This window comes from Scatophagus argus, chromosome 16 (genome assembly GCF_020382885.2).
Source record: "Scatophagus argus isolate fScaArg1 chromosome 16, fScaArg1.pri, whole genome shotgun sequence".
Classification (NCBI taxonomy): domain Eukaryota; kingdom Metazoa; phylum Chordata; class Actinopteri; family Scatophagidae; genus Scatophagus; species Scatophagus argus.
The window spans coordinates 15,469,667-15,497,284 of record NC_058508.1 but is presented as its reverse complement, the minus strand read 5'-3'; the positions used below and the strand labels follow the sequence as shown (position 1 = coordinate 15,497,284).

The 27,618-nt window shown below is 41.3% G+C and overlaps 1 protein-coding gene across 4 annotated transcripts in view; it reads left to right on the top strand.

Annotated features, from left to right (window-relative positions):
- Nucleotides 1-27,058, top strand: part of brd4 (bromodomain containing 4) — a 28,420-nt gene extending 1,362 nt beyond the window's left edge. The window contains exons 2-20 of one of the 4 annotated variants that reach the window (XM_046414699.1): nucleotides 5,347-5,456; nucleotides 16,193-16,580; nucleotides 17,106-17,243; nucleotides 17,341-17,476; nucleotides 17,608-17,948; nucleotides 18,119-18,538; nucleotides 18,636-18,764; nucleotides 19,225-19,455; nucleotides 19,549-19,775; nucleotides 19,924-20,255; nucleotides 20,410-20,505; nucleotides 20,595-21,005; nucleotides 21,447-22,322; nucleotides 22,429-22,535; nucleotides 22,626-22,773; nucleotides 22,898-23,028; nucleotides 23,167-23,372; nucleotides 23,956-24,235; nucleotides 24,444-27,058. In XM_046414699.1, coding sequence (XP_046270655.1) covers nucleotides 5,359-5,456; nucleotides 16,193-16,580; nucleotides 17,106-17,243; nucleotides 17,341-17,476; nucleotides 17,608-17,948; nucleotides 18,119-18,538; nucleotides 18,636-18,764; nucleotides 19,225-19,455; nucleotides 19,549-19,775; nucleotides 19,924-20,255; nucleotides 20,410-20,505; nucleotides 20,595-21,005; nucleotides 21,447-22,322; nucleotides 22,429-22,535; nucleotides 22,626-22,773; nucleotides 22,898-23,028; nucleotides 23,167-23,372; nucleotides 23,956-24,235; nucleotides 24,444-24,512 — 4,764 coding nt within the window. In that variant the 5' untranslated portion in view covers nucleotides 5,347-5,358 and the 3' untranslated portion in view covers nucleotides 24,513-27,058. Of the gene's footprint in view, nucleotides 1-4,784; nucleotides 5,457-16,192; nucleotides 16,581-17,105; nucleotides 17,244-17,340; nucleotides 17,477-17,607; nucleotides 17,949-18,118; nucleotides 18,539-18,635; nucleotides 18,765-19,224; nucleotides 19,456-19,548; nucleotides 19,776-19,923; nucleotides 20,256-20,409; nucleotides 20,506-20,594; nucleotides 21,006-21,446; nucleotides 22,323-22,428; nucleotides 22,536-22,625; nucleotides 22,774-22,897; nucleotides 23,029-23,166; nucleotides 23,373-23,955; nucleotides 24,236-24,443 lie in introns of those variants that run through there. The other 3 variants (XM_046414700.1, XM_046414701.1, XM_046414702.1) reach the window with 3 other exon arrangements.
- Nucleotides 27,059-27,618: the final 560 nt, after the last annotated feature.

Sequence of the window (27,618 nt, the reverse complement as noted above, 5' to 3'; positions counted from 1 at the left end):
GTCAAATGGCGTGAAGTTACTAAGTAAGCAGTAAATGAAGTAATCACAGTTGAAATTGCACCACAGGTTTGTAAATAAAAACTGGGTCAAAATTATTGCAGATACTAGATATGGTCAGGTTTCACAGAGTGGATCCATTATTTGCATACCTCAAAATGCGAGTATGTAATGTTGTTTTTCGTTTTTTTGAAACTGATAAATCCCCCAGAGCATTTCAGGGTGAAAAAATGGCCAGCCAGGAAAATATATAATCTACAGACTTAGAGCTGACTTAGGTCTGGCTGTGATTTTGGATTATTATCATGCTCTGTGGTAAAGAAAACACTTTTGTCACCCCTGTTTTCTTTCTTTTCCCTTATTTTTTAAATTCCTTTTTTTGTTCTCTTCTCTCTGGTTTAGTTGCCATGGTAACACCATCCTTGGCCTAGTTGTGAATGACCTCTGAATGAAAAGGAGTGTGTGGTCAGGGGACAAATGAGTGAGCAAACAAAATCTATTACAGTGTGTGAGAGTGTATGTGCTCCATTTATTGCTTTTCAGTCTTTAGCATCTTTGTCATCCTGTAGCATGTTGGGAAAAGGTGATATTGATTTTTTTTTCTGATGGCCAATAATTGCTAAAACCCATATTTTTTAAAAAATTTAATTCAATTTATTTATATAGCACCAAATCACAACAACAATTGTCTCATGACACTTTCCATATACCAAACTCTTTAAACTCTCATTGAATATTTAATTTTTAATATCATTAATCATGATCTGTATCCATATTGAGCAAGGCCTTAAAGACATTGGAATCACCCAATCTAACACCAATTACTGGTTTCTGTTCTTCATTACTTTATTAGAAAGCTCTTGCCTGGTAGTCACTTTAGAGTACCAGTTTCGCTACGTATCACACAGTGATTTTGAAAACATTATAAAATTCAGCACTCAATATAATTATCCTGTCTTGGTTAGAATAATGCACTACACAGATTGTCTGAATTAAAAAGTCCTACAAAAATGTATCATCTAATATTACACATGAATAATGAGAATAGTGAGTTTGATATGATGATATCTAATATAATGTTGAATTTTCTACAGATTTTCAGCAGTATTGATCATAGTGGGTCAGACATTGATACAGTCCAGTCATACCCTACAAACTCACGTTACAACTCACAAACTTCTGTAAAACATGTTCTCACACCACAGTGTTCTTCACTCAGCTGTCAGTTTATTACATCAGGATCTGACTGCATTTTTTACAGCCACTGTGGTCAGCAATGCCAGGTTAGATGGAATAAGACAGCATGTCTCATGACACAGGGTTTAGACATTATCTGAGTTCCTCAAGGCTGAAACAGAGACTGAAATTTCTCATTGGATTTTACTTTTATATATTTGCTTCAAAAGCTAATTATACAATATCAACATATCATCACCTTTTAAACTGATATAGTGACTGTGAGTATGCAGGTATGTGTTCAGACAAGCAGAAACTAGGGAGCAACATCATCATTTATTTGGAATCACATTTCTGGCCCTCCAGGCAAATGTAAGTCCAGTATTCATCCTCAAGCTCTGGCTTCTGTCAACTTGCTCCACTATATTCACCAGCTAGTCACTAAGCGTTAGTCTGCTGTTCGGTGCTGAGTAGGTAGGATTCATTTTGTTTTTAGAGCTTTTCCATTAAAACAGCTACGAGAGTGAACAAAAACAGTAAAGTTGTGTTCTGGACAGTTAAGCGATGAGCTGTAAACAGCTATGGAAGCTGAGGGGAGTAAATTTGGCTGATTATTCTCTGTATGTTCATTATTATCAGTGACCCCTTTCACATTTGTCACATTGTTATTTGATGCATGGTTATTCCAAATGTATTGATATAAAGCTGACTACCATCTCCTGTACTATTTGAAATGTTGAAGTTTTTGCACACAGTTTTCATACTGTTAGGGTCTAATGTTCAGGTTGCAGCTGCAAGTTTAGAAACTTTATCTCCGTTATTCCAAATTAAAGTTGTGCTACTAATAGATTTCGAGTTGTAGGGTGCATTGAGATGAGGAAAACATTAGTTTAGTGTTGAGTGTAAAATATATGGGTGTATTGGAACATAGCTGCTCTGTGATCAGTACAGTTCCGCACATGTGTGAGTCGTGGATTAATTGCAAAATTTAACTTATTTTAATTTAAATTATACGGTTGTAGGATCGTAGGATTGCATGTTAAAATCGGTTTTAAAAATTGATCAAAATCATAGCAGTGGAAACTAAGATGATTTGACCTTCATTGTCTAGCATTGATCTAGTATGATGTTAACATCAGAGTTACTTCTACAAACTTTAAACAGCTCTCTTCAGAGTAACAGAGATTACGATACAACTGATTTCACAGTTTGAGTTGTACTCCTCGAATGGAGCAAATCAAACCTGGTCTTTAAAATTAGTGGAGAGCTCTTTTAAATTGGTGTGACATGTTATGTCATCCTGATATTAGTAAGAAGACTGAATGGAACTGAACTCGGAATCATCGTTAGATTTAGTTAATGCTCAAATAACAAAAAAGACAGACTTATATTATTACTACAAAGTGCCTCTCTCACCACCAGTCTTCTATATATTGTTTTTTCCACTGCATAACTGAGTATACACAAGTGCATGCTGCACCATGTCAAGTTGGCAAATTGCCTGTTCCCTATTTTCTCCACTCCAGGTCCCTGTAGATTTCAGCTACTCCGATGCTCTGATGATTAATGGAAGCTCCCTCAGACTTCCGCGCAGAGTCTCATCTCTTTGCACGCTGCTTCTTCTCTGTCTGACCCAACCCCCAGTCTAAATGCAACCCTCTTCGCTTTCCCCATTCCTCTCGCCATCATCCCTCCCTCCCTCTTTCCTTGTGTCTGAATACGATCTCCCCCCACCCTTCCAGTGACAGGGCCATCGGTTTGGCCTCTTCTGAATTGCTGTAGGTTGGAGCTTTGTCACTCTGGCAGCTGCTGTATTGTCTTTGGGAATGGTGCATATGGCACGTGGACAGGGAAGTGGGTCTATAAGGAGTGTCTGGCTGCAGCACAGATGAGCTGCTGCTTGTCTCATTTGGGAGCACAGACACTGTACATTGCATTCGCCAGTCACTTGACAAGTATACGTTTCACACAGTGGCTCTTTACTTGCCTGATCTCTGGGGTTTTTGACGTGTGACTAATTGTGAAACTGTGAGTGTGTACCTGCTTGCATGCACGTGAGACTTAAGATTGATTGAGAGGTTAGAAGTCAATGTGCCTCTGTTAATGTACATATGTTAGGTACATAGACATCTGTCTGTACAGCAAAGTGTTACAGATACATATGGGAAATAATCCAGTTCAGTTGAAGAGTTCTGTACTTCCTGCTGCCAGTGCACTGTGGTCACCATACAGTCATGAATGTCATTACTGGCTGCTCTGCTACAGGAAGGCACAGTGGGTGGTCTCACTCTTTGTAGTGTTTCTGTTAATCTCTGTGATCACTTCAGTTTTTCTTCATGTCCCCATTTTAGACATCTTGCTGCCCATAATGTAAGGGCTCCATAATGTATAAATAATCTGCATCCAGATTATTCATGAGTTAAAAAAAATGTTGTCACGAATGTGCCTCTTCAAAATTGCTTAGTAGGAAACAATCCTATTTTGTGCAAGTGTGCCGGCATCAACTCATGTGCAGCCTATTACAGATGCTCCTGACTTTCTTTACTGTTTTCTATCGTTTTTATTATTTTACTCTACTTTCTTTTTTTTCTTTTTAACTCTATTACTTTTGGACAACTCTTTTTCCTTCCTACCACATACTGGGTTTTTTTTCTAAAAGAATTTCCCCTCTGTAATAAATATAGGAATTCTGGTTCTGATTCGGAGTAGGAGACAATCCTACTCAAAATGAATATTTCAGCATAACAATATGGCTTTTAATCAATGGATGTGGTAGTTCTTGATTATCTAATAGGAAATTTACTTAAATTTAAACAAAGAACCTAAATAGATAGTACTGGAAAATTTCAAGATGTTTTTGGTTTCTAGCAATAATTGTAGGGAATCTCTTAAAATGAAAATGAAAGTACTTTACTTAAAAAAAAGAAAGAAAAAAAATCAAAAATAGAGAATTTAAATTTGTATGGCAGTGCACGTACTAATTAGAGTTGATAGCTTTGTGGTTGTGAGGTACAAAATTGCTTGCTTCATGAAAAACATTTTTTACTTTACCCCGTATGGATATATACATATATTCTTGTGTATAATATGTCCTGTCCACTCAGATTTTTTTTTGACTGTTGTTGAAAAGGCCATGATTGTAACTCTGATCAATTTATCTGCTTAAATCTAAATGTGGTTTAGAGCCACGGGTGTTTCTGGGACTTCGGAGTGTATAGTATTGATCTGGCTCAATACCAGATATAATATCGGATATTTTCTTCTCAACAGTAGTTGAAAAAAAGCTGTACAGCTTCTTTTGTATTGGAGTACTCCAGCCAGAATATGAATGTGAGTAGGATGGAGTACAGATAAGGGAGCCTTTAAATTGGTGGGGGAAGGCATATACAAGATCACTCTGAAGGAAGAGAGTGGGTGGGGGTGGGGCATGATGAAATGGACGGAGGAGATGTGGGGGGGGGGGTGTTAAAGGTGTAACAGAGAGTGAGAGAGGAGAGAGCAAGGACCTCAAGCTATTGATGGGAAAAGAGGGGAGGGGTGGAATGAGCAAGCGTGTAGGACAGAGGGAGGGAGGGAGGGAGGGGTGTGTGGGCTGAGACTCTCCTGAATGAGGAAGCAGCAGAGCCATTTTTACTGTTGAGTAACTACATGCTGCTCTGCCTGTGCTCGAGAGAGGGTGAGAGCGAGCTAGAGGAATAAAGTGCTCCTCCTGGATCTTATCGGAGCCCTCTCTCCCCTCTCTCGCCTTCCTCTCTTCTCCTTGTACACCTCTTGCTTGCGGCTTGTGTCCATTTAAGTTGGGGAGGCCCTGGAGAGGACACACAATGGAGCGAAGAGCCTGTGGCAACTGGGCCGTTGTACTGCTGAGAGGGGGATGGGGCAGAGAGAGGACCGGCTCACACAGCTAACACAGCCTGCCGGCTGTAGGCTTCCACAGCCGCTCCTCCCTGCCTGGGCCCACTGTTTTCAGGCTGGGGACTTTTTCGCAGAGTAGCCACTCTCAAACTACGCTTGGACTACACACTAAGGATTACCTATTGTGTTCTGTGGGATTTTAAAAAACATACTGGAGCCTGAAGAATAAACCCCTCCTGTGTTTTGGATGAGAGAAAAGGAAACTCAAACTTTTGTGTAATCATTTTTTTTGTCATTCTTTTTTTGGTTTCTGTTTAGTGGAATTCATAAATGGATTACAAGATGCATGCCAAGTCAAACGATTTGCTGGATTTTCAAAAACTGGACGCCCTCCTGGAAAAAATTGCACATTCAGTCTCTGTGAAAAGGTAATTTTATCTGGTTTGGTAGATTCCTAATAAGTTTTCATATATTTAACAGAGTCCTTTAAGTCTTTACACTCAGAATATTTTCAGTTTCAATACATAGTTGAAAGCTGAGGAGATGCTTAAATTAAAGACAGGCTAGAGTAATGCTTCTTGGGACTAACATGTGGTTAGCTCTATCTCTAGTTTTACATGACCCAACACAACAGTCCAGTTTAGATTTTTTCTGTGTTGTGTTGAGAATTGTATTGTTATCCAGATTTCAGCCAGAAGCCATGAACCTACCTCCTGATGAGAGGGGGGGGGGGCTAAAGAGGAAGAAGGGGGTTTTGTGTTTGTGTGTGTGTATGTGTGCGTGTGTGTGGTAGAAGTGTTTCCTGATTCCTGGTAGGGTTTGGCTTGCTTATCCTAACCAGCTGGATGTTTTGCCTCATAGAGCTTGCATGATTCGTGCCTTTTCCTGTTAAAATGTGCTTGAATCATGACTAATACTGTTTGAGTCAGTTTGCATGCTCATGCACTGATTCATACAGTAAGTGCTTCTGATCAATACTATGCTAAGTTTATGACCTTTCCATGAATAATTGAATAATAATAACCTTGTTAAATGTTGTCATTCCTGGTTTACATTCACACAAGGCAGATGTAAACAAAGCTGTCCAGTTGTTTTTGATGTAACTGTTAGACCCTAGTTGTACTTCTTTTGCTTTTGTCTATAAACAGCTCGAATAGTGCAGGTCATGGGTGGTTACTATTGAATTGGTTAGCATTCAAAACTGGGATTTGGAACCATCGAGAATGAAAACACTGGCCAAGAAGTGTTGCCATAGGAACCTCTAGAACATTTGTTTTTCTTAGAAGCAGAGTTTCAGAGGTACCGACAGAACAGTCACACATGATACAACGAGGATTTACTTAATGTGTTTTGGAATATTATTGGTGTGTAATTCCATGAAATTGAACATATTATTATACTGAGTGTGTACACCACCTTGATACAATAAGAATGCTGTGTATAATGCTGTGTCTTAAATCATTAAAAGTTGGACTGATTATAAATTGGGCCTCTGTGCCAGCAGATACATATTTAATTTTGAATGGAGAAATTAAGACATTTCAGCATGACGTCTTTAAAATATATATGTAAATTTTTGAGCTTAAGCTTTCCTTTACAGGTAATCAGACACAATCTATCATGAAACATTTATTAATACATGCATTGCCTTATTTAAAGCTTTATTGATACAGTTGCTTAGTATAGCAGTTCAGGTAAATTGCTGCTCTTGCTCAGCCTGTCATTATTCACAAAAAAGCTCACTGGCTTGATTGGGAAGCCTTGCTTGACACTGACTTGAAGGTCAGCTTTCTGATGCCATTGGGTCAGTTGAGCTTCACTGGCTGACTCTTACCCATAATTTTTGGTGAGGCCAGTACCATTAATACTGGTCGACTTCTACTGGCAGACATTTGGTGTGTGGACTAAGTGTTGGAGACAGTTATTGAAAGACAACTCTCTGATCGGCTGTAAAACATAGCAAATGATTTGACTCATTTAGTGCAGTTTCTTGTTATTTTCTCATTGGTGTCTGTTCTTTTCTTTGTACATAAGTTAGAAGACTGTCAGCTGACAATACCACCACAAGGGAAAACACCACCTTCTTTCTTGGGCTTTCCCTTCATTTGGAAAATGTGTTGTGGTGTGCCCTCATCACAGGTTCTGATCACATTTGTTTATGCTTTGCTGAGTGCAAATGTTTGCTCAAAACACTGGTAACTGACATCTCAAGGTCCCAGTTATGGTTGACCACTATTGCACCGACTTTGCACAAAGTCGTTTTCACATATGAACTGCAGTAAGCGTCCAGAAAACTGGGTCCGGGTGCTGTCTGGAGTTGTGATTTCACACATGTAGCACACAACAGAAGATTGTCCAAGTCAGATGTGTTCCCAACTAATTGGGACGTAAACATATACAGCTCTTCTGAGTGATGTGCAGAAAATTTTAGGGTACCAGCAATACTTGTGTGAAAAGGGCTTTGCCTGATATTTCACTTAACACTCAGATTCCTGATTAAATTCATGTAACCTTATCTTATGGCAAATCTTTGATTTTTGTACATTTCCTCCTTTGGCTGTATTCACCTTATTAGTGTACTTGTGGAAATAGTCATGCATTATTTGACATTCAGACCCATTATTAAATCACTCTACTTTTTACAAGTGAATTATTCCAGGGTCCATGTGAATTTATAGAACAAAAAATAACATCACATTCCTCATGTACCAATTAGTCTACAGGAAAAAATAGAACCATTTAAAACATTAATACAAAATCCCAACAAATAAGAGCATCAGTGGACACAGTAGTATGAAGCAGGAATTACACTTTCTGTAAGTGCATAACAGCCTGCTGAGGTCCCTTAGTGTGAAGCTTCTCCCGGGAGAAAGGTTGAAGGTTGGTTCCTATGAAGGAGTGAAAAGCCTGGTGAATAAGCAGGGAGTGGTGTTCTTGGCCTTGTCACTGTGGTTGCATTAATTATTTATTCCTTTGCTTTTAGACAAAACACAGGCCATCATTCTGACACTTAGGGAGGGCTTCAAGTGGAATCTGCAGGCCTCCATTTTTGCCTGAAATCAACCACCACCCCCATACATGAATGATTAATAGTTTACTTTCTTGGGAGATGTACACATCTTACCATTATGTTTTCTCCCCCTTCCATGTGGGACAGTCACTAGCCCCTTTCATACAGCCATGTTCCACCTTGCTGTATATATAAAACATACAAACATGGAATCTGGGGGCATCGTTGTTCTGCCTTTAAGCTGGAGGCAGAGCTAGTAACAGACCTTAACTGACATTGTTGTATAAAGAGTGATTTGGACTGGGTACGTTAAGAGCCATGCTAGACGTTAACCCTGTTGTATTATGTACTGTCCTTCTTTTGCTTCGATAACCAATACCAACATGCTGTTTAAGATCACTCACCAGGGAAGAATTATGCCAGCATTGTTGGGTTCAGTGTAAAATAAAAAAAAAAGCAAAGCCAACATAATGACAGATCTTTTTAACAGCAGTAATGGATGATCTCTGTGTAAATGGGGTTGCAGTGATGCTGCATACAGGTTTCCTGCTGTGAGATTTGCATTCCCCACCCAGTAACTAAAGCCACATCCTCCCCAGAAGACATTCCACAACAGTCTGCAGTGATGTATGTCCAGGTCAAAGGTCAACTGTTATTCCAGAGCTGAGAGCAATGTAGGACATGCAACAACAGGAAGTGGACCTCCAGATTGACCTTTGTTGGGGGCATGTGCAGACTTGATTAGTCTCACATGCCAACTTTGCTCTTTCTTGAGAGTGATTTACTTATTTATTGTATTACCTGGTTGTTAATAGAGGTAGAATCAGTTTAATGTTATTTATGTTTTAATTGAAGTTATATAATTGAATACTGTTGAAAACAACAACAAACAATAAGTGAGAGATAAAATGAAACTTGGCAGTAACTAGTTTTACTGTTCTAAATTACAAAGAGCCATTACTTTAGCCATGTATTGTAATCATTTAGCATAATCCTTAATGGTTCTTGAAATGCAATGGAAAGGCAAAAGGAAAGATGATACACTTAAAGTCCATGAGAATATGCAAAAAGCTGTGCCTCAACAAACGGAAAACGATTGAGCAGACTTTGTTCTAACTATATTCGCAAATAATTTTTGACTGCAGTGCTTATAAATTTGAAAATGATGCAACATATAGCTATGGAATCACAAAATATAGCAGTGGTAAAAGGTGAACTGCTGGGAACTGCGCCTAGCTTCGTCTGTGATCATTTATTTTGTGTTTTATTTTATGCTTTTGTCATGTGGAGTTACAGAGCGGGCCCAGGTTTGTCAAGTCCCTTCATTAACAATTAATCATTATAGTAACACATGCTCTTGATGAAGCTGATGTGTCGCAAGGTGACTGTAGTATGTAATCTGATATCTAAAAGCTATCTGCCTTTTCATGACAGGCAATGTCGAGGTGTCGTTAGGTTTTCTTCACAAATTACCTTTCTTTGTGCGACAGAAAATTACACTAAAACATGTACAAGTTTATTTTCATATAGACTAAGAAGGTGAGATCCAATCCCAAGTGGTCACTCAAGACTTATGTGGAGATGCATGTTAATTTCAGGTAAGAACGGCTTCAAGAAAGCACTCCCTCTTAAGATCACTCTTGGACTTGTACTGCAGATGCCTGAATCCTATGGGAGGGGTTGTTCACACTCCCTCATTTATGACATGTGTCCCTGTCTCCCCAGAAGTTTGTTTACACTTGTCATTGTGGCAGTGCTGTAATGTCAATGACTCTCGCCGTGAGTGTGCTTGTTGCTGATGTTAATGAGCTGTTGAGGACCATCTGGCAGTTTTTTTGTGTGTGTGTGTATATAAGATGAGACTTTGCTCTGTGCAGCACTGGCCAGCTGGGCCAGGCTCATATTGTAGCTACCTTTTCCAACTTTTCTGCTTGTAGAGTACTTCTTAAAGTGTTGGCTCTGGAGCTGTTAATGCTGTAGATGTCTGTCTGGTGACCCTAGCCATCTGTACTGTACCTGTCTGTACTGAATCAAATACTCAATACAGCATACAGAAAACATTTCCCTCAACATCTGCCTTCCAGCTGTTACCATTAAGTCATCATCCTTCCAGATTTTGCACACAGCTCTAGTGCTGATAAAGGATTGCATGCCGAAGATTGCTACCTTTCGATGGAGGTATCGTATAAGATTCGAAGACAGCTCAGTAGTAGCACTGAATACATAATGCGGAGATCTTTTTTTAATGTTTTTTTAATGCAGTGTTTGGGCAGAACAGGTGATTAGTGTATGATTATTATCTTGACCCCAGCTGTATCTGCACATTCACATTGTAATTTCACCAAAAGTATTTTTGTGCTTGACATATACTGCAACAGACATACTCTGCTGTATAATACAGCTGCAAATGAGCTACTTTGTATTTTATACTATACTACATACTGTGATCAAATTTGATGCAGTACTTTGTGTTGATGTTGAAGTAGATTGCATTATATTGAAAAGGATTTTGTTATATTCTATTACCTTCTATATGGAAGAAATGCTGGAAAATCACCATAAATAGGATTTATTTTATTTGGATATTTGTACCACGATTTCTTAACTGGTGCCAGTGCATGGATTTTTTGTGGATTTGTCCTGTTTTCTTTTTTTTCATTTTTTTTAAATAAGGTATGATACAAAAATTAATGCAACCTTTCAATCTTTATTGCCTAATTAGAAAAAGCGTAGTGCAGACAGTTGAAGAGGCAAAGTGCAGCGTAGGTGTACTCCGTCATTTCAGTGTTTGTTACGTTCTTCTGCAACATAGAATTAGAATTTCTGTGCAATAGCCTGATGGGATGTACTGTTGCTAAGCTGGAGTTCTCATTCCCCCGACTGCTGATATAGCAGTGCTTGTGATAGGATAAGATGATAGCCCTTGCGACTGTGTGTGAAAGCCACTGAGTGTTTTTCCATCACTCTCTGACTCCCCTGCCTGCACATGTCGATTCTGGCCATGTCTCAAGTGGTTTGTATCGGCTCTTGGATGAAAAAGATGATCAGGAATTTGACAAAGACTTAAAATTAAGTGTAGAGAACTTTTTTAGTTAAGTGTAACTTGCAGCATAAATATTCTGTCTAGGAAACCACCGATGAGGCAATATGAGAGTGATATTCATATGTTAGTATGTATCGACGGGATCAAGACATGCAAATATGCATTGTCATCCTTATGAAATTATGCAATGCCAACCTTACCTCTGTCCTTTTGCCCAAAGAAAACTTCCTCATACTGGCTAGAGAAATTATGTCAGTGTTCATCTGTAGGGTGTTGTATGAGATAGATAGATAATATGCACCTTGTGCCTTAGAAGAACCATTGGCTTTCAAAAAATTGAAATAAGTTGTGTTTGTCAAAAGTTACAGTGGCTTAATTATATTGATGGAATAATAACAAAACTCTCCTATGGCATCAGATTTGTCATATGTCACAAGCGTGATAAAACATGCCCTCAAGCATGTGTTGTTTTATGCAGATAGATATCCACTGCCACTGGCATGAGTCCTTGTGCATGTATTGAACAACTGAGAGTTATACAGGCAGCTGTGGGTGGGACATTAAACATTGAGAGAGAAGGAATGGCACCTGCTGCATGTATTGAATGAAGCAGCAAGCACACACAGTAGAGCTGGTCAGTTATAGCTGAGGAATTTATCATGATACAATATTTAATTTCAGTCAACACTGATAATTATTTTGATTTGTGCCAATTTTTGTGTAAGACCAGACCCCCTTACTTTGAATTTAACCACTTTTTGTTTTTAAACAGCTAATAGAACAGCCCGAAAAACCCTATGTGGATGATTATGAAGCTACTAAAAGTTAACACTAACGTTACAGCTAATGGGTAAAACATTGCAGGTGTTAAGCGAAGTGGCTTTCACTGTGTTTTTCCCAAACCCAAAAACTGCCATAGTGGCAGTCTGCTGTCACATAGCCATACCTAACTCCGCACTTTTTGTTAGGGCTGTGCTCCTTCTTATTAACAATTTCCTCACCATGTATTTGTTTTGTGTATTCATTGTGGTTAGCATATAAGTGAAACTTTTAATATACATAAATCTGATGCCGTACCGTCCTTTTATACAGGTCACAGTTCAGTTTTCAAGCTTGTCATGTTAACAGTGAGAGCAGGTTATCCAAGTTCATCTTCCTTTGGACCTCCTGATTATTTGTCCAAATGTTGTCATTCTAGTTTGTCTAGGTCAGCTATTTATGTAACCTGACGCGCCAGATGTTTGTTACACAGAACTGCCAGTGAAGTTTTCCTTGGAAACTGTTTGGAAAAGGACAGACACTTAAAAAAAAAAATACTCGGTAGGAGACTGACTTACTGTCTGTCACTGGCTAAGCATAACGTGGCAAGGTGAAGAATCCACCTTGCCAGGTTGTGTGTTCTTGTAAATCCAGCTGACTTTCCAAGTAAATTTTTATGTTGCCTCACACTAAACAAAACTTTCTACCATCTACCTAATGTTGACAGCAGTTTTTTTAGTTGTCCTTTGTGTTACATTGAACAAAAATGTAATCAAAGGCAGCTATGGACGAATGAGTGCAAAGCCCTGTCAAGACAGTATAAAAGATTTTTAGTGATTCTTGAGTTTTCCATTTCTTTAATGGGCATTTGGATTTCTCAACTCCAGCTCAGCCAAAGTCTTTACATTATTTTGTTTCCCATTAGATCCCATGTTTCACTCAAGGGTTCTTTTAAGAGCCAAAGAGTCCTGCAAAATGGCATGAGTAGCAAGTTGGTAACTAGTTTTGTATCTTTGACAACTAGCATTCAGTTATCATGGAACTGAAAACAAAGGTGGCAACACAAATGTTGAAACATCTTAAGCTGAAATGAATGTAGATGAGGCTATCTAGCACAGGCTAAAACAGTACAGTCTCAAGCCATCCAATAGCTGTTGTTGAAACTGTCAGAGAGGTGTTGATTCTGCTCTGGTAACTTTATCTCGCCACAGCTTGTGTTGACATTTAAATTGTTAATACTGGGTTAGAAATAAGAGGACCTACAACATTCTAATAGATTTTACTTCTGAATTCCATGGCACTTCTCAAAAACTAGTTCATTAGTTTGTTGTCAACACAGTGCTTGTTTTTACAGAAATCACCTTCATGGTCTAAAACTATGTTTGTGCTGCTCTGTATGAGTTTAAGCTTTTATGCCTGTTGTACTAATGGTCACCTGTCATTATTATGATGTTTATTTGACAGCTGATTGAAAGCATCTGCAGTGAGTGAGCCTGTCACAGTTTTAGTTTTTCTTACTATGATGTCAAGGCTGTGCACACCAGTATTCGTGTGGTCATTTCCTTTTTTTCTCTTCCCCACAACCCACACACTGGATTTCAGTGTCACAGTCAAGTGATTAGCATACTCATACACTTTAATCCTCTCCATCCCACTCACACACGTACCTATACCTCCGTCTGTAACCTCACACACTGGCTTGCCCTGACTCTTTGTGTTTCTCTCTCACTGTCTGCTCTGTTTAAATTTAATTTTAATTTAATTTAATTTAATTTTAATTTTATTGTTTTTTATTTTCTATAGTGTTCTATTTTCATTTTGTATCTTGTTAACTTTCTTTGTCAGACAGATGTCTTATAAAGTTGCCCCAAAAACACAACAACAACAGCAGCAACTGTTTTGGATTTTTTCACTCACGAATCCGTTGTCACAGCAGCGGGTAGTCCGCGTGTGGAGGAGACTTTGTTATTGACGTAGCCATTGGAAACGACTGAAAACCAAGCATATTTACAGGAGTACCTCTCTCTCTCTGTCTCTCTCTGTATTTCTCTGCAAAGCATGTGTGATTGTCAGTAGATGGGAGGGGTAGTACGAGGAGAGATTATCTGCTGGCTAAATGATCGCAGATGGATTCTTTCTCTCAAACAGATGCATTAAAATAAGTTTTAAAAAAGGCTAAAATGGGTCGCCAAATATACTTTAACAATTGTTAACATACACAAAGTCTGTGTGGAGGAGGCATGCAGCACCAGAAATTGAAAATTATTTTGTGATGACTGATGTTGATATTGTGACGGGCTGCTGCATATAAATAAATTAATGCATGGGGAACCCTGTGGTTTTTAAAAACTTGATTTGAAATAGTTCATTTCTCCATAGTCGAGTTCTCACATATTAAATGTGGTTGCACTACCTGTGTTGTAGCTCACAACCTGCGATTATGCTAAAAGCTGACATGATGAAGCTGGAGTTGTTAGACTATGGCTGTTAGTCTTGATTGTTGTCATTTGGTTAATCTCTTTGTCAAGTTGATTCAGCAAAACTTTGAAAAGTATTTTTTTTTCTTTTTTGCTTTATTGGACTGGACATTAGTTATGACGTCAGTGTGCACATTTGTGCCTTGGGCCCAGACAACTTCTGTGTTTGTTTATTTTGTTATTATTTGTGAGGTTGTTTTGTTTCCAGCCAAAAAAGTACCATCTGTGCTAGACTAGTACTGTTTCTTTTCATGTTTTGTCATCCAACATATTTGTCAGTTAGTCAGCTTCTCCTCCATGTTTGAGTGCCGCGGGGGGGTCAAGCCAGCAATCATGTGGTGTGTAAACTGCTTCCCTCTTCTCAGAAAGTGACTCATCAAGAATGAGATTAGTCACAGATCTATACAGTGCTGTGTGCTTTCGCTTTAAGGCCTTGTTGTAGGGGTGGCTTTCAGTGTGAGACTGAATGACAGGAAATACCTTATTTTGATTAGAGGTTTAAATACACAACCTTGTGATCAGTGTTTCTTTTTTTCCCCAGAACATTGTTGCTCCTCAGTTTGTGTGTAGTAAAGCCTTTCTAGATTGTTATTTGGCCTTGCTGTTGTCTTCACTGGCTTTGTGTGTATCTTGAAGGTTTTGTCCCAGACTGCCTGGGAGAGGACATTATGTGGGACTGAGCACTGCATAGTGGAACACACAGTCTCTCAGCTGCCAGATGACGCTAACCCCCCAACCCCATCCTCCACCCCTGTCCACCCACATCCCTAAACAAGGACCAGGTTCTGAGACAGAGTGGGAAGACAAAGATCCACACACACACACTAGAGCCAGGCCTAAACCTCAGCAACCTTTGAGCTCTTCAAAGGGATCTGTTTGTGTATCATTTTTAAAAGATGTAACGTTTTTTATTAAAATTTATTCTACAACTACATTACTGCTACTGTTTGGATGTTATGTAATTGCTGTCGAATAGCTGGGATCAGTTTAAATCCTTTGCAAAAGATGAACAAATACATATAGCAAATGAATTCCATATAACTTTGTCACTGTTAATTATTGTTAAGTCGCTGAGATCAACCCTATTTGAAGATTTGAATTGACACTGAGCCCATCAGAAATCAGTCAAATTCCACAATTCTCACCAACTGATTTTATGCAAGTCGTGTGTGCCTCAGTTTAATGGCTGACGCAAAATGAAGAATCATTGTCATGAACTTGTGAGATTATTTCTGTTGCTGAGGAGTGATGTACGGAAAAAAATTGTAAACAAGAAAACACTAAAAGATACCATTAAAAACAGCTGAGACCTTGTCTGGAGGTTTGAGGTTGTGCTATTGAATATTTTAGTCTCAGATTATCGTGTAGTTTTCTACGTTTGGGTTTTTCATTGTGACAGAACATATTGTAGATTTGTCAAGTGGGTTTTTTAACTACTCAAAGGTAACAAATAACAAAGGTAACTGAATGTGCTATGAGTTTAATGCACAGTTAAGTTTGTGCATTCATTTCTGCATTTACCCCATAACTATCAATGAAGCAGGGCTCTCTTCTATCAGGAGAGATGATGATGGCTTTAATCTGACTTCTTAACTGCATATGTTGGCAATAGTGGATGGTAAATAATGAATGTGGGTTGTGTGAAGGATGAATGCAGTGTTTTTGTGTGTGAATGGAATGAAAGCATTCATTTATTTATTTTATAGCACCTTTTTTTATGCTGAGTCCGATTCTTGAATGCATCTGAATTTCATTGTGTGTTCTGTACAATGACAGTATAGAATGTTATCTTATCTTATGATTCACATCAAAGCGTTGTTTATTACACTGTGTTTGCATACATGCTAATGACAGTATACTATTTTCTTTCTCTAGAGAGTCCAGCGAGGAGTGCAATGGGATCAGTGGTGCTCTGTCAGTGGAGTCTGTGCCGGGGCCAAGACTGAACTGGTGTCCTGCCAACACCACTACCCCTGCCCCTGCTTCAGCTCCAGCTCCCGCTCCGGGGCCCGAGCCCACGCCCAACCCTGTTAGAATGGGGGACGGCCTGGATGTAGCGCAGATGTCGGGCAGCAGCAGCAGCCAAGGGCAGGCGCAGCAAATGCTCAACCCCCCACCTCCAGAGTACATCAATCCCAGCAGGCCAAAGCGCCAGACCAATCAGCTGCAGTACCTGCTCAAGATGGTGCTGAAGTCCCTGTGGAAGCACCAGTTTGCCTGGCCCTTTCACGCCCCAGTGGATGCGGTCAAACTTAACCTGCCTGTGAGTACTAGTTTTGTCTCTGTGTGGATGATGCCACATGCCTTGAAACTTTCATGGACACTTTAGGCATCACATACAAACTGCCACCACATTATATGCATTTACACACTGTACACATTGTACACTGGTTGTATCTTTTCATTTGATTTTTGCTAAGATGAGTGCCTTCAGATGTGAGAATATTTTCTGTCGACTGACCAAAATCCATGCCAGAGAGAGTGTGGGAAACTTACATGCAGTTATCATGTGCCACTTCTTGGTTCTGACATAAGCTAAAGACGAAAAGAAAAATACCTTACAAACATTGTCAGGAATCAACATATGTGGGATGTCTTTGTTGCTGCCAAGGACAGCAGCTGATTGGCTAGCACTGACACCTTTAAGATTTATTCTGATGAAGTTTTTAATGGATGGTGTGCATTACAGGATGATCGATGGAATCCAAAATTATTTACTTTCTTCAGTTATTAATAAAAGTGGCAATATATTTCGCATTTTTGACATACTCATATGCAACCTCTTCAGGACTACTACACCATAATCAAGAATCCAATGGACATGGGAACAATCAAGAAAAGGCTTGAGAACAGTTACTACTGGAACGCCCAAGAATGTATCCAAGACTTCAGCACCATGTTTACCAACTGCTACATATACAACAAGGTAACATAGTTGTATGCTGGAACTTGTCTTACCAAAAATTGCCAAATATTTTGATATGCCTCCAGTTTTGCTAAGAGTGTTTTGTCTCCCCCTGCAGCCTGGAGATGACATAGTCTTAATGGCTGAGACTCTAGAGAAGGCTTTCCTCCAGAAAGTCTCAGAAATGCCTCAGGAAGAAACAGAGATTGTTGTCATGACAGGGAAGGGACGTGGCCGGGGCCGAAGAGATGGAGGTTTGTGATTTGCCCCTTGACACAAAATTTTACTAATTTTAACACACACTGGCCCGTGTGTGACATTGCATGTGATATTTATCACATTATTTATACATTTATTTATTTAAGTGTCTTGTTTTCTCATCAAGGTCTAAGCTTGAAACCAGGGGCCATCATTGATTCTTCGTCCACAACTCCTCAAACACGTGGTCTGTCGAACCTCTCGGCAGGACCGCAGACCAGAGGACCAGTGCAGGGCCCACCTTCGCTACCTCCCCAGCCTTTGATGCAGGGCCTGCCGTCCCACATGCCCCCAACGTTATCCAGCCACGCACCGCAGCTTGGAGCTCCATACTCCCTGGGCCAATCAGACTGCGTTCCTCAAGTTCCCATCATGACTTCTGTGCCTCCTGTTGCTCAGACCTCTCTTCCCCCAGCATCCATCCAGAGCACTGCACCCATGATGCAGACACCTATAACTATGACCAAAGTGAGTGTGATTGACACAGGGAGATGTGCTTTGGTGGGTGGGCATATTTTTGAGCATACCTGGTAGTATAGACAAGTGTGGTTAAGTTTTAGCACCTGATTCTAATCACTTATTTCCTTGTCTTCTTGCCTTATTTCTAACCTTTTTATATTATATTCACTTCTATCTAGCAAAGAAAGAGCCAGAAAAGGAAAGCAGACACTACAACGCCCACGGCAAATGACCAACTGAGTGAGTCTTCACCAGCAGAGTCCAAATCTGGAAAGACACTACCCAGGCGAGAGAGTACCCGGCCTTCAAAACTGATAAAGAAGGAAGCTCCAGACTCCCAGCATCACATAGGCATAGGCATAGGCATAGGTATAGGCATGAGCATGAGCATGGGGATGGGACTGAGTGGACCAAGTGGAGGTCATAGCCCCAAACCACAGGATCAGATGGGATATTGTGCTAGTCTGGTTAGGGACATGCTGTCCAAGAAGCATGCTAATTATGCCTGGCCATTCTACAAACCTGTCGATGTGGATGCACTGGGACTACATGATTATCACGATATCATCAAACATCCAATGGACCTAAGCACCATCAAGGTGTGTTGAGGACTGCATAGTTTTATCAACTGTAAGACATCGAAAAGACAAGATTTGTGACATGGCAAGTAATTAATGTCCTTGATGTTTTTGACAGGTCAAGCTGGAGAACAGGCAATACCGGGAACCCCAGGAGTTTGCTGCTGACGTACGGTTAATGTTTTCAAACTGCTACAAATATAATCCTCCAGACCACGAGGTGGTAGCTATGGCACGCAAGCTGCAGGTAAATATAGTTTAACAGGCAAACAGTGTTGCTGAGGGAAAACAAAGGGCAGACAGTTCATCAGTGTTGATTTTGATGGATCTTGTAAAATCAACCATGACATCAGCAATCCTGATATTTCATTATTTTTTGTGGAATTGGGGATTAATCACACAAATATATTATTAATATGGTTGCAGTTTTGAAGTGTGTGTAAGTGTGTAAGGCCCGTACCATAATGTTTGTAATCCATCTTTTTGTATTGACTACACTATGCTTAACTGCCCTGATAAGTAGTACTGGACATTGACTCTTGAACGCTAACTATCCCCTCATGTGTCAGCTTATGCGTAACCATCCACTTTCAGTGAAAAACAAGCAACAGTTCGAGATTGTTATGGTTGTTTTGTGTTTTGAGTCTCTTCCTAAAAACATGCGCATATGCTTTGCTTACCTTGTTATGTTTCTTTCAATTTTACAGGATGTCTTCGAGATGCGCTTTGCCAAGATGCCAGATGAACCTGAGACCAAGCCTCTGATTTCTGCCCCTGCTCCCACACTTCACCATCCTGCCCCTGTTAAGCCCCAGCCTCCTTTGGCCCCAGTTCCCTCATCTTCAGACAGCTCCAGCGACTCATCCTCTGAGTCTGAGTCTTCTACAGATGACTCTGAAGAGGAGAGAGCACAGAGACTGGCTGAGCTCCAGGAACAGGTCAGTGACCAGACAAGATTCAAGGTGGCTACAAATTAGTTGACCAGCCCTTGTTGCCTGTTTGTTGAGAACTGGTCTTTTATCTTGATACAGTTGAAGGCTGTCCACGAGCAGCTGGCTGCCCTGTCCCAACCACAAGCCAGCAAACCAAAGAGAAAAGAGAAGGAGAAGAAAGAAAAGAAGAAAGATAAGCATAAGAAAAAAGGAAGCATGCCTGGTCTTGTAGATGAGATCCAGGAAGCTACACCTGTTTCGCAGCTCTCTAAAAAGTCCAAGACCAGTAACAATAACAATAAAGAGGTTCCCAAGAAGAAACCCAGGTTAGTATTTGTATAAAACTTCCTCTATGTCAGGCAACTGGTTTGAGCAAGTACATGATTTTAGACGCTTCATTAACCATCAGCTTTCCATTGCACAATTCAGTATTACCCTTGCTCAGTTTTTTTCTTATGTGTTTGGTCTTTGTAGTAAAAAGGAAGGGATGAAAAACAATCACCCCACCAACCTGCAGCCGGTTCCCAGTCTGGAAGATGACTTGGGAGCAGCTGGGTCATCGGCCACAGGGGAAAAGTGCAAACCTATGACGTACGAGGAGAAGAGGCAGCTAAGCTTGGACATCAACAAGCTTCCTGGGGACAAACTTGGTCGTGTCGTGCATATCATCCAGTCCAGAGAGCCCTCACTCAAAAACTCAAACCCTGATGAGATTGAGATTGACTTTGAGACGCTAAAGCCTTCCACTCTGCGCGAGCTGGAGAGATACGTATCTTCCTGCCTCCGCAAGAAGAAAAAAGTTCCAAGTAAGCCACTCTAAGAAATCAGTAAGGGGAACCGGTCACTCTGTGTAAACTCGACTGTGGTTTTCAATATGATTTAGAAATGTGAAATTATGAAACCGCTCACGTTTCAAGCATTATTTTGGAAATGCACGAACAAATAGTTGTTGTTTTTCAGATGAGAAACCTGTGGAGTCCATGACTACCTCCAAAAAGACTGGATCCTCTTCAGAGAGCAGTGGCTCCAGCACGGACAGTGAAGCTGAGGGAACAGGTGACGTACTGTACAGTAACCACTCAAAGTGCCCATAGTCAGAAACACAAAATGAAATGCCTAATCTTTATTTCATCTTTTTTTTTCAGGAATGATAAAGCCGCAGCAGAAGAAGAGGAACCAGTCTGTGAAGGAGGGGAAGAAGATGCATCTTCACAACCAGAGCGGCCCTCCTCAAACTGGGCACCATTCCCAAGCTGCCAGCCTTCAGTCCAGCAATCAGCTGAAGCTGCATCAGCAGCCGCAGCAGCCGCAGCAGCCGCATCAGCCATCTCCTGCAGGCTTCATTGTTCCCCCTGTAGCTGCTCTGGAGTCTTCCCAGTTACTGGAGACGAGCTTCGAGTCCCTTCCTCCTTTCGGCCAGCCCCTCATGCATCTGTCCCACCACACGGGCAACTCCTCCTCACCTGGGCCTCCGCACCTCAACGCTCATTCTGCTGGACCCGTGTCTCCTGAGACCCACCCTTTCCTCAACCAGCATCCCATCCTTCCATCCCCAGGTAAGACTGTGTGCAGGTCAGGTTTTGACAGGTCCAGTACGAAAGGCTACATGGATTTTCTTTCTTTGGAGGAGAAAATGGAGATTGTTTTTATTTCTAGTGCACCTAAGTTTTCATTTTTGCTTCCATAAATCTCATGCTTTGCACTCAGAAGAACACAAACCCTGAAATAAACATTTAAATCTAACGCATATTTATTTATTTGAACTCCCGCAGTGGTATCACTGGCAAATTACACGCTACAGTTGGAAATGCTTTCATAATTTCCTGTTTTTATCCGTTCCTACAGAACAACTGTAAAATGCATGTACAGATTGCGGTTTATTTTTTCTTAGTAAACATGTCACAGTCACAGAAATATGTCCTGAGGGAGGGAAGATAATTTTTGTATTAACTACATGTTTTGTTTCTTCTCTGTTTGCTGAAACTGTGCATCTGTAGCTTTGCACAGTTCCATGCCTCAGCAGCCTTCTCGACCCAGTCACAAGGCAGCGCCTCTTCATCCCAAACCCCCTCAGCAGCAACCAGCACCTCCTCAGCAGCCGCCAACCCTGCAGCAGCAGCAGCAGCAGCAACAACAGCAACAACAACAACAACAACAACAACAACAACAGCAGCAACAGCAGCAGCAGCAGCAGCAGCAGCAGCTCCAGTCCCAGTCAGTGGCACCACCACAGCACCAGCTCTCCTCTCAGATCCTTCATCCTCCTCAGCCCCTGCACCAGCGGCCCTTGTCTCCTCCAACGCTCACACCCCAGGGCTTGCTGTCTTCCCAGCCTCCCCAGATGCTACTGGAAGACGATGAAGAGCCAGGTTCTACTACACCTATGAACCAAGTACAGTTATATCTGCAGCAGTTTCAGCAAACCCGTCAGCCCCAACAGTCCATGCAGTCGCTCCAGGCGCAGGCTCGTCAGCAGCAGCAGCAGCAGCAGCAACAACAACAACAACAACCAGGACAGACCTCTCTGTTGCAGTCTGTCCAGGGACAATCTCAACTCTCCTCTCAGACCACACTGCCTCCTCCCCAGCTCCCTGTTCAGTCCCAGGCTCAGCCGGCCCCATCGCATCAGGCCCCGCCCCAACAGATGCCTCTACACCAGACCCACCACATGCAGCACACTCAGCAGCAGCAGCAGCAACAGCAGCAGCCACAACCGCAGCAACTGAACTACCAGCAGGGTCCTGGACTAGCTGGTCAGTCCCAGGGCTCACAACACAAGATATCCATGCCCACCAACAAAGCACAGCAGATCATCCAGCAGCAGCAAGAACAGCCCTCCCCTCGCCCGACCAAGGCAGATCCTTACAGCACGGGTGAGTGTGAAAAGATGAGATGTATTTTATAACTGGTTGTACAAGCAAAAACTGTACAAATGAATTGTGGTGGCTGATGTTTTCCACCCCTCCCTGATGTTGACAGGCCACATGAGGGACAACCCTTCCCCTCTCATGATGCATTCCCCGCAACTCCCCCCGTACCCCCCTGTGTCTCACCAGTCGCCACCTCACAACATGCAGCCCAAAAAGGTGAGAGACGTGCACAGGTTATACTGAAGTACTGATGTTACGTCTACACATGTCTGTGTCTGACTTAGAGTCTGTTTGCTTGTGATACAGCAGAGGGCCCCTGCCCCAGCTGGGTTAAAGGAGGAGAAACTTCCTCCATCACCAGTGATGAGAGGAGAGCCATTTAATCCTGCAATGAGACCAGACCATCACAAACATCCTGACATCAAGCCTTCTCAACCAGTTCACAGCCAACAGAGTGAGTACCACATGTTCTTGGTTTGTTTTTTTTCTTTCCGTGATTTAATGAAAAAGAAGAAGCGCAAGATATTAAGACTATGTTTGTTTATGTGTGTGTGCGTGTGTGTACTTGTGTTGAGCAGATGTGAAGTCCATGGACAGCTCACGACCGGTCATCCGCTCCTCTGAGCCCAGTGGGCCACCCTCCTCTTTGCAAGACAAGGATAAGTTCAAGCAGGAGTCCAAGGCGCCCGTTGCCCCCAAAAAGGTACAGGTGGGTGTAATGTTCGCTTTTTAAAATTATCTCATACAATTGTCTCATTTCTTCATATGTGATTTTTGATCGTAACTGAAATGTGATGTGACTGATCTAATGTGACTCTTCCTCCTGTGTCCGTGTGCGATTTCTCAGGATGTGAAACTGAAGAATATGGGCTCATGGGCCAGCCTCGCACAAAAGTCCACGTCTACGCCTTTATCTGCAGTGAAGTCATCCAGTGACAGCTTTGAGCAGTTCCGCCGTGCTGCCCGGGAGAAAGAGGAGAGGGAGAAAGCCCTGAAGGCCCAAGCCGAGCAGGCGGAAAAAGACCGACTGCGCAGAGAGCAGGACAAACTACGGTAAGGTTGTCTAGAAGAAGACTGGTGACAAAATTTTATAAAGGGCTGTGAAGTTTACTTTGTAAAGGACTGTCGTGTTTTGAGGAGGTGCATGCACGTGTAATCACAGACTGAGCAAAGCTTCAAAGAGTCGCAACTGTTCAGATATTGTATGTGTAATGCATCAACAATGCATGCATTTCAACATGTCACAAAGTTCTTAATTCAATACATTTTTCTTGGGTGGCCGCACATGTATTTGGATGGGTTGCGTGACGATAAATAAGACCGAAGAAACCCTGTGAAGTGATGCAGTATGCCCTCTAGTGGCCACCCTGTAGAACCACAACAGCCACTGGCAGTCAAGTGCCGCTTAGGATTGCATGTCTGCACAGATTGTTGTACCTGTCTGAGTGATCTTTTTTTTTAGCCTTGAAATTTTTATTATCTATCTCAGACATCCAGAATGGCAGCAGATGTAACTGTGAGAATATCTCTTATCCAGTTTTGAATCCCCCAAAAAACAGTTTGTGTTCTGAGGCTCAGCACAGTGAAAAGTATTCGATTTGCCCTGGTATGACTTATTGGGATGGATGTTTTCCAGTGGTCGGGATGAAGAGGACATCATGGAGCCAAGCAGGAGGGTGCACGAGGAGCCACGCAGGCGTCTGGAGCAGCAGCACATCCAAGCTCCTTCACAACAACAGCAGCAACAACCACAACAGCAACAGCAACAGCAGCAGCAGCAGCAGGAGCCTCCGCCGGCTTCCATTCAGCAGCCTCCTCAGCCCCCCACACCGCCACAGCCCGCCACACAGAACCCACTAGACCAACAGAGGGAGCTAGCACGCCGCCGAGAGCAGGAGCGGAGGAGGCGAGAAGCGGTGAGATAACTGTCTGCCACTCTTTAGTTTCATCTTTTGCATTGCATGGTGTCATATAATGAATTGTCAACTATGTGTACCACAGATTAAGATCTCAATTTGAAGAGAAGCAGAAGCAATAATAAATCATAATAATTGTGTGTACATTTGGAGCTGCAAAAGCTGAAGATACACTCTGAATTCCTTTACTGCTCTTTTCTCTCTCCAGATGGCAGCAACTATTGACATGAATTTCCAAAGTGACTTAATGGCTATTTTTGAGGAGAACCTGTTTTGAGATGAGGAACAACTGAAACGTAACTGCAAAAACTGAAAAAAAAGGAGAAAAAAACTTGATGATGTAAACTTCCTCTAAAGAGAGAGATTTGTCGATCATGCGCCACAGAGGGACACGGACTGTGTGACGGCGTGACGGGCCCATGGAGACTGAGTACAAACGCTGGATGGGTCGTCACAGCTCGCTTTGCCCCTGTGGACTGAACCCGTGCGACACGTGGAGATGGTCTCGCTGTTTTGGATGTCATTATTCCTGGGAATTTGGCGTTGCCTACCGGATATCTCATAACAGGAGAAAGAGGACCTTTGTCGGCACAGTTGCCTTTGTCACACTTTCTTCGTACAGTGTGAGCGGGTGCAACGATGAACTGCAAGAGTAAAGACATCCCGATATCTATGAAAATGCTCTGATAATGTACTGACAGACTGCGCAGAGGCGTTTTGAAACTGCCAGATGTCTGAGGTGGTGAAGAAGACTGCTCTTTTATGTTCTGTTTTGTTTTGGTTATTGTAAGTGAACACACAAAAAGGTTGGGGAGGGTGGGGGGGTGGGTGGGGGTGGGCAACTTCCATACTGTAAATCATGTATATTTCTCAGCAGAGAAGGTACAGTTTGCCTTACACCTCTTTCCTAAACAGACCATTATGTTCTGTGGCCTGCACACATGGACAAACCAATAACATTTACAAGCAGGAGTAGGAGCTGTGCAGACCTTTTTTCATCATCTAGTATCTACTGTAAAGAAGTATTTTCTTATACTACAATAACTTTTTTTTTAGTCTTTCTTTTTTTTCCTCTTTAGATCTGTCAGTCTTCACACCAACACACTCCATCACCTCTGTCTATGCCAAACAACCCATTATCTTTTATGCTAAATTAATTGTCCTAAAACACGATAGGTAGCTAGTGACATAAAAAGAAGAAAACCCTGAATATATGCATTATCATAGTTCCAGCAAGTATATATCAAAGACGGAATCAGATGAAGGTTTCCTCCTGCCTTGTATTTTTCATTTAAAGCTAAAACAGGAATTTGTTAGCAGAAGAAGGGAAAGGTCCAGCCGCTTCTGAGCTTTAGTTGGAGTATGATTTCACTACAAGTGTCGCACATTGTTTGTATTACACTTTTGAGACATGATGTTGGAAATGCCGGTATCATTGGCCTGTTCACAGCACTCACACTACTGGATCAGTTAAGATATGAGAAGATGGGGGGCCCCTCACTGTTCCCGCTGCAGGCGCTCTGATCTCACCTCCAGGTTTTGATCAAACGTCAACAGGCAGGAAGGGACAGTCAAACACTTTCCTGTAGCAGTAAATGAAGGGACTGGACGGAGCTCCCGTGTGGTTTTGGCATCAAATCGTCTTCTAATTCACTGAGGGCACACTGTCGACAGTACAAAGTTAAAGAAAAACAACAAAAAAAAAACCAAAAAAAAAAAAAAAGACAAACGATTACAAAAGTTAAGAAACGGAAAATGCTGAAAAAACAGTTCTGATTTATATCTTTGTTCTTGTTCGATAATAGTGGATGTGAGTTATAATTCTGTTCTTGGAAACATTGTTTGGACCGGAGATGAGTTGAAATCTGAATGCATCTCATCTGCTTCACTTGTCTCTTATGGTGTTTTTCTCCAGTGCCTGTATTGTATTGCGATTCTCGTTGGCTTATATTACACTTCGAAGGGGTGGGGTGTGGGAGGGGGGTGGGGTTCGAAAGGGGCGATTAAAGATTGGGTGGTGTAATATTTGAACGGGGAGGGAGATTTAGGAAAGTGTGTGGAAAAGAAAAAATAATTAAAAAAAAAAAGGCAAAGACAGCGTTTTATATTTTACCCGTTGTCAATATTCGGGTTTTAAAATTTAGTTTTAGCTGGACTTCTGAGTGTACACACCTGACAACTACTTTCTCATTTTGTTCAAGCAGCATATTTTAGGTAGATATGTTTCAGCGTTGCCACACTAGCGTTTGAGTCTGGTCTGTGAGTGTGACTGTGTAAATTTGGACGGCTGACTGTGTGTTTTGTTTTTGTTACCTTTTTTTTTTTTTTTTTCTTTTTAAATGTGTGGTGTGCAGGGAGGCATGTTCCCCAGTGTAGATAACCATTCTATTGAGGAGAATAAACAAATTAAGAGTACTTCAGGAGAACTTGTTTCTGTGCTTAAGTCACCTTTTTACTTTCTATGAAGTCCACCATATATGAGTATAGAATTTTTATTAGACAGGTTTTGAAAGGGTTAAAAAAAACAACAACAATAAACTTCATTCCTTTTTAGCCTTTTTTTTTTTCCTTTTCACAATAACTGTTGGACATAATGTGCCATGAGTTCTACAGAGAATGTGCTGACCCCGCAGCTCAGCCCAGAGTTTGCTTTATTCAGGTATTTTATTTTGTGCTACATTTGTTCTGTTTTGGGGTTTTGTTGAAACATTTTCCTCGAATATCATTTGGTATGTGAGTGGTCTATCGAGGTCTCTGATTCAGTCTGTTATGATCATTGAATAAACTCATCTCTTTTATAGAAAATAAAAAAAATAAATGAAATTCTGGCTGTCTCTCTCTCACTCTTTTTTTTTTAAATGTGAAGTTGCTTCTTGGAAACCGGTATGTAGCTCCCTCCTCCCTGATTCTGAAGAACAAATTTTGTTGTTATAAGACCAGTTTCACACATGCCAGCTTGTGCTAGGATTCAAAACCTCTGTTTCGACACCTGTGCAGGTACGTGACGTGAGGTGTTCTAGTGCGCTTATAATAATAATCATAATTAATTATGGAACAATTTTTGTTTGCTTTTTCTGTTTGATTACACGGATTTGAAAATAAATACCGGAACTATTGGTTCCTTATCTACATTGACGCACACTTGATTAATTTAATGTAATTCCTCGCTGTGACCACAAGAGGGCAGCACATTTCCAAACTCTTCAACATGTCGGAATATCTCATTTCCACTGCAGGGCGCACACAATGATTATCTGCGTAATACCTCTTGATATTATCGTGTATAATATATCTTGTGTATAATACAAAAATGATTATGTTACAAATAATTGCTTTTATAAATAGTAGCGGAATACTTTGGTATTTAAACTGTCCTGAAGTTA